This window comes from Salminus brasiliensis, chromosome 2, assembly GCF_030463535.1.
Source record: "Salminus brasiliensis chromosome 2, fSalBra1.hap2, whole genome shotgun sequence".
Lineage (NCBI taxonomy): Eukaryota > Metazoa > Chordata > Actinopteri > Characiformes > Bryconidae > Salminus > Salminus brasiliensis.
In genome coordinates this window covers 26,472,043-26,484,821 of record NC_132879.1, presented here as the reverse complement: position 1 = coordinate 26,484,821, position 12,779 = coordinate 26,472,043, and the positions used below count along the sequence as shown (strand labels likewise).

At 38.1% G+C, this 12,779-nt stretch overlaps 2 protein-coding genes across 4 annotated transcripts in view; one reads left to right on the top strand and one right to left on the bottom strand.

Annotated features, from left to right (window-relative positions):
• Nucleotides 1–12,779, bottom strand: part of LOC140548991 (A disintegrin and metalloproteinase with thrombospondin motifs 20) — a 78,090-nt gene that overhangs the window by 20,981 nt on the left and 44,330 nt on the right. For all 3 annotated transcript variants that reach the window (XM_072672170.1, XM_072672171.1, XM_072672172.1), the window contains 13 exons: nucleotides 12,543–12,638; nucleotides 11,213–11,379; nucleotides 10,945–11,074; nucleotides 10,351–10,477; nucleotides 9,765–9,975; nucleotides 8,605–8,769; nucleotides 8,256–8,420; nucleotides 7,207–7,326; nucleotides 6,648–6,755; nucleotides 5,511–5,675; nucleotides 5,152–5,415; nucleotides 4,103–4,264; nucleotides 2,136–2,312 (listed from right to left, as the gene is read on the bottom strand). In XM_072672170.1, coding sequence (XP_072528271.1) covers nucleotides 2,136–2,312; nucleotides 4,103–4,264; nucleotides 5,152–5,415; nucleotides 5,511–5,675; nucleotides 6,648–6,755; nucleotides 7,207–7,326; nucleotides 8,256–8,420; nucleotides 8,605–8,769; nucleotides 9,765–9,975; nucleotides 10,351–10,477; nucleotides 10,945–11,074; nucleotides 11,213–11,379; nucleotides 12,543–12,638 — 2,057 coding nt within the window. The remainder of the gene's footprint in view (nucleotides 1–2,135; nucleotides 2,313–4,102; nucleotides 4,265–5,151; nucleotides 5,416–5,510; nucleotides 5,676–6,647; nucleotides 6,756–7,206; nucleotides 7,327–8,255; nucleotides 8,421–8,604; nucleotides 8,770–9,764; nucleotides 9,976–10,350; nucleotides 10,478–10,944; nucleotides 11,075–11,212; nucleotides 11,380–12,542; nucleotides 12,639–12,779) is intronic.
• LOC140548993 (small ribosomal subunit protein eS17) overlaps nucleotides 2,218–12,779 on the top strand; it is a 351,034-nt gene continuing 340,472 nt past the window's right edge. The window contains exon 1 of the mRNA XM_072672174.1: nucleotides 2,218–2,223. Within this exon, the coding sequence (XP_072528275.1) occupies nucleotides 2,221–2,223 (3 nt within the window). The 5' untranslated portion in view covers nucleotides 2,218–2,220. The remainder of the gene's footprint in view (nucleotides 2,224–12,779) is intronic.

The window sequence follows — 12,779 nt, the reverse complement described above, 5'->3', positions numbered from 1 at the left end:
TTCATGGCAGTTCATGGCATCAAGTAACAATTCTACATATTGAGAAACAACACAAGTTACGTAGCATTAATACACTTTTAATATTTTTATAAAAGAAAACTAAATGTAAACACAATTGTGGATGTTCATGCAATTGCATGGGAAATAAACCAGGCCATGTCAGTTGTACACTTTCAATAAGGAAAATTAAATAAGAAAGTGTGCTAATATTTGGGTTCTGGGTGACCTAAATGAGAAAAGGTTGTGAATGACGCAAGTATCATGAATGCTTTGTAGAATGTAAAATAACTTAGAAATGGAGTCGAACAAGAAAAACGTAAGAGACAAAGAGTGCTTCACTTGAAAGCTGTAGACATGTAAACATGATTAATCAGGTAATCATGTTGTTAATGAAACACAAAACATGACAACAATGCACACGTCATATCAGTACTACCGTAAACACATAAATAACCATTTGAGATAAATCCTTCTGAAAATGTTAAAACTGGCCTGAAAAGTATAACAGCAACAAAAGACCAAATGTGATCAGACAGAGGTATTTGTGTTTAACCAATAGGGAAACAGCACAGTAAATAGTGCTGATCTTTTTTTTTTTTTAATTATAACTACAGTGACAAGCATCAGACTGAACTGCATTAGTGGTATTACTTGCAAGTAAAAATAGTCTTATTTATATATATTTAATTTATGTTTGTAAAATAGACTAATATTATAAATTAAAGCTTAACATTATAAGTACTGTTTCAAAAGTTCCACATCTGGCAGTGATAACTTATTATTTGTTGAAAATGTATCGCATTATGTTTAGCTTAGTATGGGAATGTATATATATATGTATACAATATATATATTGTGCACATTTTTATGGTTACTCAGCAAAGTGCTTGAGATTACAATGCAGTTTCCACACCACTTCTTCACTAAATATAGCTTGTGCAGCTGTTTCCTGTATGAATAAGTGCATGGCATTGATATATTTTTGCCCAAATAAAGTATAAGAACTATATATATATGGAAGAACAGTTCATTCTGAAATGCCATATAAATTAATTTATCATTAACATTTTAAGCACTGGTAGTGAGGTACTTTATTTTGCTACATATGATTATTTACTTTTTCTTTTTAATACAAAATACCTTGTAAAAATGTAATTTATGTTTAATGAATCTTTTAAACATTACTTTTACATCACAGAGAAACATGCTACCAAAAACAGCATTACTAAATTTTCCTGTACAAAATGTCATTTTCGATGACACAAGAGGTCAGACCAAGAGCACCAGTGAGAAAATATTAAATATACTGTTAAAACTGCTAAATTAAACATCAAATCATACTGTACAAAGTTACACATACAATATACAGTAACAGTCATTTGTTGCTGTTTGATAAACATATTATACTCTTATACACAAATATACACTTGTGTTCTTTGATTACAGGATGCACCATTACTCACAACAAAGTCTGCTTCACAATTTATCATATAAAACAATAAATAGAAAAGATTCAGTGTTGTCAGACAACACAGTCCCACTAATTTACAGCTGTCATTTAGAACGTTTGCTACAGATTGATTGCATATGTTTGTAACACTTCCCTGTAGGAACCAGCACTTTTGTTTCTGACTAACCAGCACCATGTCAGCTACTTGGGTGGGCAGGAGCTCTTGATGGTTCTAAAAGCTTTCTTTGCCACTTAAATACTGGGGTTAATCGTCACCAAGTAAAGGCTAAATTAAATGTATTTCATGTTTTAAACAAATCCAAAAACTGATCTGTTGCCATTATTCCTTCTGGCCTTCCTAAGCCCTTGAATGCTAATGAGTACTGCTTGAGTACTTCATTATAACTAGTCTGTGCTGAGACATATCTGCCATTACATCTACTTAAAAGGATTAATCACATTGTACTGATCTGTAGTTCCACACTGGTACAAACTCAGTTGTACCTATACTACTTAAGGATTTTCAACATTCATGAAAGCCAAACACATGAGAAGTGCTAATCTTCCTCCTCATTGCGTAATACATCAGTGAACTTAAGTTGACATCCCACAGGGAAGGAGAGAACAAGAATGAATAAGATAGGGAGTAACATGGAAAGCAAAAAATTAGAAATAACTATCGTACCGGCTTCCATGGTCGCCTGTGCCAGGAAGCACTGCCAGGACAGGGCTGCATGTTGCATTGCTCTACATCAGGAGGCTTATCCAACATGTCACAGTTGTGCTCGTTCAGTCGCTGCCCGTTTGGTCGCTGACACACTACTAGCCGCGTCTGCTGGCCACCACCACATGACCGAGTACACTGAAGGAGAACAAAAAGAAAAAAGACGAAGATTTAAAAATGGAAGAAAAAAAAAAGGAACAGAGATTGAGAAAAGGCACAAGTAGGACAACACATGAGAAAGTAACAGAAGGGATCAATGCCAGAAAGAAATGGAAATAAGAATAGCAGACATCTGCTCCTAAAAGACTTGACTGACTGATGATGTGCTAAAGGAGTTAATTCCAATTTTTACTGATCTCAATTGCTTAAACTGTAAAATTATGAACAAATACAAGCCACACAACTATCCATTACAAAGCTATTGTTTTTATGGGACTGTGAGGGCTTTATGGAGGTATGAATAATGCTTGTTTTGAAAGGCTCAGTGAATAGAAATACGGAGTGATACTGGCAGTGATGGTGGAAAACCCATTTCACAGTGACTTTGTTGCTCATTTAATTGATGATCATAGTATCAGTACGAGGCTTGGATTAAAGTCTGTTTTGTACTCAGATGCAAAGTTTCCGATCAAAACTTGAATGAGTTATAGGCATATTTAAGGCGGTGAGGATGAGGATAAGTGTGGATCATTAAGGGGTGTCACCTATATCATTTTACTGAATGCATTTCAGAAACATTTACATTTATGGCATTTAGCAGACGCTCTTATCCAGAGCGACTTACAAAAGTGATTCGCTATTTACTCAATAATAACCTGAGCTAGTTTGAATAAACTAAAAATTCAAAGATACATCTAAGCGTAGACACTACTAAACACAAGTCAATAAGGAGATCATAATACTTTTGCCCAAGTGCTCTGGGAAGAAGTGGGTCTTCAGTCAAACGCAGACCAAGAGTACTTGGGCGAAGTAGAGTGGTCACCATATTGACTTGTGTTCAGTAGTGTCTAAACTTAGAGGTATCTTTGAATTTGTTGTCTATTCAAACCAACTGAGGTTATTCTTGGGTAAATAGTAAAGGGTAAATTTGTAAGTCGCTCTGGATAAGAACGTCTGCTAATTTCCTTAAATGTAAATGCTAAATGTAACTCTGCTGTTCGGACACCATGGGGAAGTTCGTTCCACCACTTCGGTGCCAAGACAGAACCATGACAATTGTGAAGCATGGGGGTTTGGGGTTTGCTTTGGGGATGTGATGCCAGCACTGGCAATATTGCACGGATGGAGGGAAGAATAATTTCCACACTTAAGACTTTAGACTGCTACGGTCTAAAGTGCTGTGCAGTGATTTGTGCCAAACTTTTAAGTACTCACAGTGCAACGTGCTGAATTATTGCACACGACACAAATAAAATGATTTATTTAATTTGTATTTTTTTCATGTATTTAAAGGCAGAGTAACTATGCTGGATTTGCCCAAGATATTTGTGTTTATGTATGATTAACTACAGAGGCTGTTTTTACTACTTCTCAGTTAAAAAAGAACATTTGTGTAATTTGGCCAAGGTTGCATAACATGAGACCTCCTGTTGGAAAGGGACTTATATTATGCAAGTATACTCAAATCACTGAACTTTTTTCTTACTCTTTTTGGACGGAAGAGTTTCTGAAGAGTTTCTGAAGAAGTTATGAAGAGTTTAGAAATTCTAGGAGTTGTGATTTCTGAGGAGTGGCAGGTGTCTGAGCCAAATCAATCTGTGTAGGGCTAAATTAACGTGCTGAAGATACCTCACTTACATTTTTAACATTAACAATCAATTGAATCTTGACTACAGAATATAACATACTGTTATAAGAATAATATCTTAAGTGTGCACACATTTAAGCTGTTCATATGAGAAAGCTCCAAAGTCATTTTATCTATTCACCTCTCCCCATATGCCGTAGTTCCAGAGTGGACAGGGTCCTGAATCACAGCTCTTTGACTCGCTGGGTTTAACTCTTTCATCACAGTAGTCAGTGCTGCGGCCCTCTGAGTCCTGACACACCACCACTCTCCTCTGGAAACCACCCTCACATGTACTGGAGCACTGTAGAGACACACACAAACACACATCACTTATCCAACAAACAAAACACCACTACTTTACTTATGAACCAATACCACTCAGAAAGTCTGAAATGAATTAGGAATAACTAACATGACTGGATGATAGGAAATTTTCCAAGTAAGTATAAACACAATTCCAGAAATCTCAGTGACACTGACACCAGTGACACTGGGAACAATGATTTAAAAAAAAAAACATGCATTAAACTGCATTAAATTACTTGGCATGACATTATCCTGCTTTACTATGAGGCTCCAAAAGGAATATTCTATAAGATCAAAATGAAAAAAGTTACATTATAAGTGACTGCTATAATTTTGAATTTGTGATATCTAGCTCAGTCTTATGAAGTATTATGATCTCCCTATTGACTTGTGTTTAGTAGTGTCTACGCTTAGATGTATCTTTGAATTTTTAGTTTATTCAAACTAGCTCAGGTTATTATTGAGTAAATAGCGAATCACTTTTGTAAGTCGCTCTGGATAAGAGCGTCTGCTAAATGCCATAAATGTAAATGTTTCTGAAATGCATTTTACCATAAGTATAACTTTTTCAAAACTCATCTGGCTTTTCAGGGAAGGACATCTATAAGTTGCTCTGTATAAGAGCTACAGCTAAATGTTGTAAATGTAAATGTGTGTTTCTACGAAGAGGTGGAAAATTTGATTCAGCTTCTGATTACAGTTGTGATCTGAGGACTGGTAGGGTGCTGTGGATGAAATATTATCTTGTCTCTCTTTTTTCTTTAAGAAAGTGTGGTTGCTTTCCAATATATTATGCCCAACACCACCATTTCTAAAACATGTGATGGTATTTCCATATGTGTGTCTGTCTGAGTATGCATCAGGAATAACAGGAGGACATACTGATCCCCAGGGTCCAGTTCTCCACTGGTTGTCTGCAGAGGGGACATTCCAGCTGCTGTGTCCAGGATGGCTGCCGGTGTCATAGGGGAAATATGGCTGGTTGTTTGGCCAAATGTGGTAAACTGAGTGGCAAGGGAGTGCAGCACACTCCTGATCAGTGCTAGGCTTCTCATCTGGGTGGCAGAAAGACTCATCCACCTGCTGGTTGTAGTTCATACACACCACTTGCCGTGTAGAACGACCCACACCACATGACACGGAGCACTGGAATAGAGAGAGAGGTGAAGAATAGACTAACATTATTGATTCAACATTTGTTCATTGTGTTAAACAATCCTTAATTCAGAAATGATACACACAGATGACCACTCTCCCTCTCTCCAGTGGCCACAAGGACTGAAGCACACTGAGGATTCTGGGGGGCGAGGTAGATGGGCACAATAAGATTCATCAGCTACTCCTCCCTGAGCATCTCTGCAGCTGACATAACGTGCTCTCTCACCCTTCCCACAAGAGACTGAGCACTGAAATACACACAGACAAAAAAATAACATTTTAATAAAATGCTCAAAACAGAAGAAATAAAACTCCACAGCTTGGACAAGAGTCTCAGAGAGCACAATTGGTTTGGCTCTCCAGTGCAATCATTCTTTCCATCAGTGACGTAAGAAATGGCAGTTGGCGCTCTCTGCCCAATGTATGCCCTATGCAGCAGTTTTAAAAGATGCAGTAGTTCACTTCATACTGGCCACTCACACTCAGCTGCAGACCACTTAAATCCACACTCCCTTATATCCTGTTCATAAAAATCACAAACAGGAGACAAGTCACAGAAATGAAGATATCCAACGGCAAATATAGACAGAGTGCAAATATCGAACAGATCGCATTAGTGGCCCTGGACCTTCATACTGTCGATCTACAAAACACATGTAGTCTGAGAGACAAACCACCATGCCTTAACTATCTGAGAGTGGGCGAAGAGCTCCAGAGGATCCATCGTTCCATGGCCAGGATGGAATGCATCTTGCTTCCTAATAATCTGAGGTTCAACTATTGGGTATTGTCCAATCAAAAACAAGTATCTCCAAAATGATGACAAAATGTGTTTAACTTTGAAAGGACGTCAATGTAAAATTAGTTTCTTTCAAGTCATTCAGAGCATTTCTATTGGTCTACTCATCCAGAATTATTTACACAGTGCAAAGAGCAGCTATAGGGTACAAACCACGGAGAAAACTAAAAATGTGAATCATAAGTATATAAACTGTTCATACCAGTGACAACTACTATTAGCCTAACCTTGCATGCAAGTGGAGGAAGAACTGGTTTGAGAGAGAGCGTGTTTTTATTTCTGCAAATGCAAATTTGGAAAGCAGTTTTTTAATGTATACACAAAATATACATATACATAATAGAAAGATGAACTGTCACGATTACTGAAGTATTGGCCACTCCAATATCTGTGTGCGCGAGTATGTATGTACATTACTCACTGTAGTCCAGGAGCCATATCTCCACTGGGTGAGTAGCTGTCCATGTGCTGCAGGTCGTGGTGTGCTGACTGCTGGTGATACTCGATGACAGGCTGGCAATTCACACTCCTACATATGTACATTTAGTAGATGACTGAGTACCTTGAAGATATACATTTTAGTATCTGCGTGTTTGTGCCTTTGTACATTAGTGTGCACATGAGAGTCTGGGTGTTTATATTGTAGCAAAAACCTCCAAACTCGGAGAAAGAAAAAACATTCCTTATTCATAATGGAGGGCAATTTAACCCTTAAACAGGCATTGTAACAGTACAGAAGATCTTTTTTTGCAATCAAATTGCTGTAAAAAAAACTCCCATCTTTAGCACAGTTAACTCGGCTTAATTCTAAGTCAAGTGTTAGTTAATTCCTAACAAGTCAACCAGCTGATTGACTTGCGTTTTTGCTGTTTTCCTGAATGGGTCATCTGACAATACAAATAAATGAATGCAAAGACAGTGAAAACTATGAAGATACAACATTTTTGTGTAAAAGTGACAATATATGTATGTAAGTGTACCTGACTGTCCTGTGGTCTTGAAGCAGCATTACACTCCTGGTCATCTACAGTCTTGCCATAAGCACCAGACACACACCTCACTGCTCGTATTTGGTATCCATGCCCACAAGTCACTGGACACTGCAAATATATATGCAGATATATAGGTTTTCTTTAGTTCCAAATCTGCCTTGTTTCAAAACAGTTGCACATTGACACTTAAGACCGGTATTAACTGAAATCCTCCCAAACTAATAGTAACAGTAATAGTATTTGTTCTTATCAAATCTATCCAGTGGCAAAAGAGCGCTTAGATTTGTTCAACAGAATGTAGCCTAGGGAAGAAATCTGTCTTCATCAGGACACACCTATACCTAAGGCTATTCAGACTCATTATAAGCTAAGTAATACCAGCCTACTTTACCTAAACCAGACACCCACCCCCCTTCCTTTAACAAACACACACACACATACATTCTCTAACTGGAGTTTGACCACCATCTGTCTTGACTCAAAACGTGTTTGGTGTTTAAAAAGCTCAGAGGAAGTGCTCCGGGATGTGTTTATTTGGGTTGCAAATTATGATTACACAGGCATTAAGCAACATACACATACCAGCTATCCTACGAACATAGAGGACCCAACTTATTCCTCGAAACAGCACTGACTGGATAATATGGAAAATATGAATTAATGAGATACATCAGTCATATACTATAAGAGTATAAGATTTTTGAACGCAGCATTTATATAGTGATCATAACAACGCTCAAATAGCACACATACCCATTCACTATGGTGGCACAGCATTTAGGACAATTTTCTACTGTTCAATTGAAGCATCACTTTAAGGGAAATTATTATTTTTGTTTTTTTAGTGTGTGATATGAGAGAGAGGCAAAGCTACACATATTCTTGTAGGTAGTTTGGCAAATTGTGTGACGTGGTATGTGCTGCGTATTGAGTTATGAAGGACTCTATGTTAACTTAAACTGCATTTCTCTAAACAATCTCCATTTTAACCTTCTTAAAAAGAGCAATGTGAATTCCAGTAGCACACACACACTTACCGCGCTCCAGACGCCAACCTGCCAAGAAGCACATTCTGGAAGCTCACAGCTGCCTATATTTGAGGGTTTGCTGTTGAGATCGCAGTGCTCATCATTAAGTCGCTTCTCTGCCAAAACACAGAACACCTGTCTGTGCTTCACCCCCTTACCACACGACACCATGCACTACAGACAAAGCAGGGAGGAAACAGATACATTTATTCATGTCCAAGGAGTTCAAAGAATTTTGTATTAGTGAGTGCCAAATGTGATCTGCCTGTTTGGAGGCTTTTCAAAACATTTAATTTTACAACCAGGTAAAAAAACAGTTGAAAAATAACTGCGATGGGCAGTGTGCGTGCACACCTACCTCGGTCCACTGGCTGACTGACCAGTCAGGACAGGGTACGTCATTGCAGGGCTCTGTGACAACTCTTTGGTACTCACTACATTCTCGCTCAACTAGTCTACGGCCCAGGTTGTTCATGCAGTACGAGTCACGTGTGCGAGTGCCTCGTCCACAGGTCTTGGAACACTGCAACAAAAACTTTACATCAGCTCAACATTGTACATAACCAAGATACTGCAACAAACTAAAATAAATATTTGAATAGCAAGCATGTTTATTATATATATTACTTATATCAAAAATAAAAAAAATCTTTTAATTATCATAAAAAATCTTTTTACCATTACTTATATTTAGATGTAAATAAACAATTTTCAAAGACTTACTGAAGTCATTCAGCATGTAGACAAAAACCTAATTCAGGCTTCAGGCTAGCTGCTACTACTGTTTTTAGCTATGAAGTAGACATTTGTCTGTTTTGTTAGTGTTAGCAGCAGTTCCCCACCATTAAACTTGCATGCCATCTGGTTTGGATGAGATACAGACATTAGGATGAAACCTAGCAGTGTGTGGCTCAGGCAGCTGGCTTGAAATAGACAAGCTGGGCTAAAACTGAAATGTTCTGCCAACTAAAGTATACATTTAAGCTGGTTGTATTGAATTATTGAACAAATAATCAAATGCAGATGTGCCTTTTTATAGACTTGAAAGTCCAAATGGCATTTAGTGTGAGATTAAGGAATTGTGAACCAGATTGTTTATTAATTTAATAGAAATATAGGATTTTTTGGCAAAGTACTGACTGTAAAATATTATGATACACACAATTTATTTTGCTATAAATAAACTGACTACAAATCCTAATCAATCACAACTGCACTTCTTGAAGATACATGTATAGAGAATACAAAATATTCAAATTCATTCACTTGTACATGTTTAAAGACAACCATACAAAAGGTCTACTGCCCAGTCAAAAAAAATAGGGCAAACACTGAATGTCATTTGATATTTCTTAACAACTTGTGGTTTAAGACATGTTGATTTAACGTCTGTTACTTGTTAGTCTCATAGCTTTAATGCTGAGGGGAAATGCAAAAATGTATTCTTTAAACTGTTGCTGTAACTAGGATTGTGCAACAATGTGAACACATTTAACAGTAACTTTGGCACCAACTCACCTGAGACCAGGCACTGTACTGCCAGCTCTTCTGCAGGCAGTCTCCATGGCAGGGCTCACGGCTCTGGGGTTTGGTCAAATCTGCACAGGCCCTAGGTTCTACTTTCTCACTCACACTTTTTGTCTGCCTGTAGCGCATACACAGCACCTCCACAGTACGATACCCAGGTCCACACTTAGTGGAACACTCACTCTTTCCAGCCACATGCCACCTGATTGGGAAAAAATGGCTTAAGTCAGAGATAGGGGTGCAAACTACATTGTAACACAATAAAATGCAATGTAAAAATGAGACAAGGATCATTGCGGAGCAGGGTGATAAAAAAATGTGTTCTATTAATCACACCATCTAACACAACTACAACCTAATCTCCACCAGCAGGTTCATCCATCAAACTCTTACCTCCAGGCCTGACACCCCCCTGAGCAACTCTTTATAATGGTTGGCTGTAATTTAGACTCAGCATAGCATTTCGCTTTATCTTACATTAGGTTCTTAATGTATTTCCAGTGTCACACTAGAGTTTACAGGCTTGTAAATTTTTTAATGATGTAAGACTTCTTCTTATGTGTGTCTGTTTCCATACCTGAGTTCACAGTCTGTATTGCAAGACTCTGTTGCTCCCCTGGGTCGAGGTATAAGCTCACACCTCTGGTCCGACACTACTAAGTGATCACTCTTACGAACACACACTGCTTTTCTCCGCCGCTCTCCTGCAAAGACATCAAGTGTTGTTTGCTTTTATGTTCTGCTGCAGCTCTTTTTTCTATTCAAACCCAATATTCACCCCATTTTCAGTCATTTACAATTTCCACCTAGTAGCTAGGACTCCCTCATCACACAATGCCATTGGTTCTCTGAGGGCGAAAGCTAGCATGTCCATGAGTCACATTAAGTGAGCCACCGTATCTTTTTAAGTGTTTTTAAGTATCTTTTACCTGCTTAACTTCATTAAGCAGGTAAACATGCTTGGAGGAAAACACTAACTCAGCTCTGTTACATCAGCTAACAGACGTCCATACTAGCATTGTGCAGGGTGATTGGGGTGAGTAAAGCCATTCCTCCCAGCCAGAGAGAGCAAGTCCAATTGTGCTTTCTGGGACTTTTGGATAACGTAAACTCTAGCTGTTTTTAAAGACTTATCTAATGGCTGCTAACAAAAGGAGAATGAAAAAGTTACCTTGGCACATGCGACTGCACTCTTGCCAGGGGCCGGATGAGTCCCACACAAACTGCTCTTGCTGCTCCTCTATGGGGATGTTAAAAGAATACCGCACATCTGGATTATAAAGGCTTCCCACACATAGCACCTAAGAAAGCAAATCATTTAAACGAGTTCAGCATTAGTTAAATCTCACAGAGCAGCTGCACTGAAATTAAAACCATAAAATAAAGATAAACTTTGGCAAATGTCTGAGTCCCACTAAAGATAACCCTGTTAAACTTGCCTGTAGAATGAGTTCGTCCTCAGTGCGTTCTGTGCAGTTGATGCGCTCCACCGTGGTGTTGGAACCACTGTACTCAATCTCAGTTCCCTTAAAGGAGATTTCCCTTTTAAACATAGACACCACCAAGTTTCCATTCAGGAGGAAGTTGGATCGACCGTCAGAAAGAGCTAAGAAAACAGGATAAATATAAATATATACTAAACACAAATACTGTTTAAGGACACTTGTAATCACAGAAGTACAGAATGCCTGCATGTTCATTGCAACAAAACATTTACATGATTTGTATGATTTCTACAAGGAAAATAAAGTAGGGAAGAAAAGAAAAATAAGTAGTACTCAATATTTTCATCAGACCAAAAACATTAATACATAGTCCTGATCCGATCCAGTGACTCAAGATCGAGGGGGGGTGGGTGGGTGTAAATTCAGGCATTTTCAATAGTTTGGGTATCTGCTTTTAAGGTTCCGATCCACTTCAGATCATCAGTTTAGAATTTAGTCTGATTTTAGAAAAAAGTGTTTTGACTTGTGTTTACTATTGTGTATTAGAACATCTTACCTACGTTGGGGGGCAGTATTATTTCTAAGACACAAAAGATCGGATCAAATCAGTATCAGCTGATAGTCAGCATTAGGCGACTTTAAGCGGATTGAGGGGTGAAAAACCAGGACATCTCCAATAAAATACAATTCTTTGTACTCTGAATACACATTATTATAATCATTATATTATTGACAGTGTTTATATTGAAACATTTTTGAGACTGAGAAGCATCACTCTGTCTACTTAAGTGTGTGCACACATGCTGACATCTGGAATTTCAGACTGTGTGTGAACCCACATGCCAGTGTTTGTTTAGCCAATCAACCTCGAGTCAGCCACTTTACCCCTACTATGGTGTGAACAGTTTAAGCAAACGTAGCACCCTTGTTAACATACTCGTTCACTTTCACTCCTTATTACACTCTTTTATCAACTCTTTCCCTGCATCTGTCTCTAATTACCAGCTCTCTCCCCCTCATTCATCTTTCTCTTTTTGTGACACTTCGTTTGCTTTCCCTTCACTCTTCTTTCCCCACAATTCTTAGACTGTCTGGATTCCAATTTCCTCCCTCCGTTGAGCTGGCACTCATCAGAACCACAGTCATAGTCTTAATGGCAATCATCTATACAGGGTTTGTCCACAATGTTAAACATATGATGTGAGAATATATAAATATGAGTGTGTTTTACTTATTTGGCACCACCATAGGCTCATCTAGTAATTGAGACTTGATAGCATAAAAAAGAAAAATGTTAATAGTTGACTTGTCAGGTAATACCTACCAAGGTAGTTGTCATCTTCTGGTGTTCCCGAGTAGCTGACTTGCTTTATATCAATGTTGGTTGCGCCAGCTGGAATTCGCACCACAACATTATAACCTAGAAAGCAGGAGATGCTTTTTTTTATAAGAAATAATAAAATAAACATTTTCTGTGCAAGGAGCAGTGAAGTTTGTTTCCAAAACATCTTGAGTTAATAGCTTCACTATGCTCCACAGCCTGGTCCAGGGGAAATGGAGG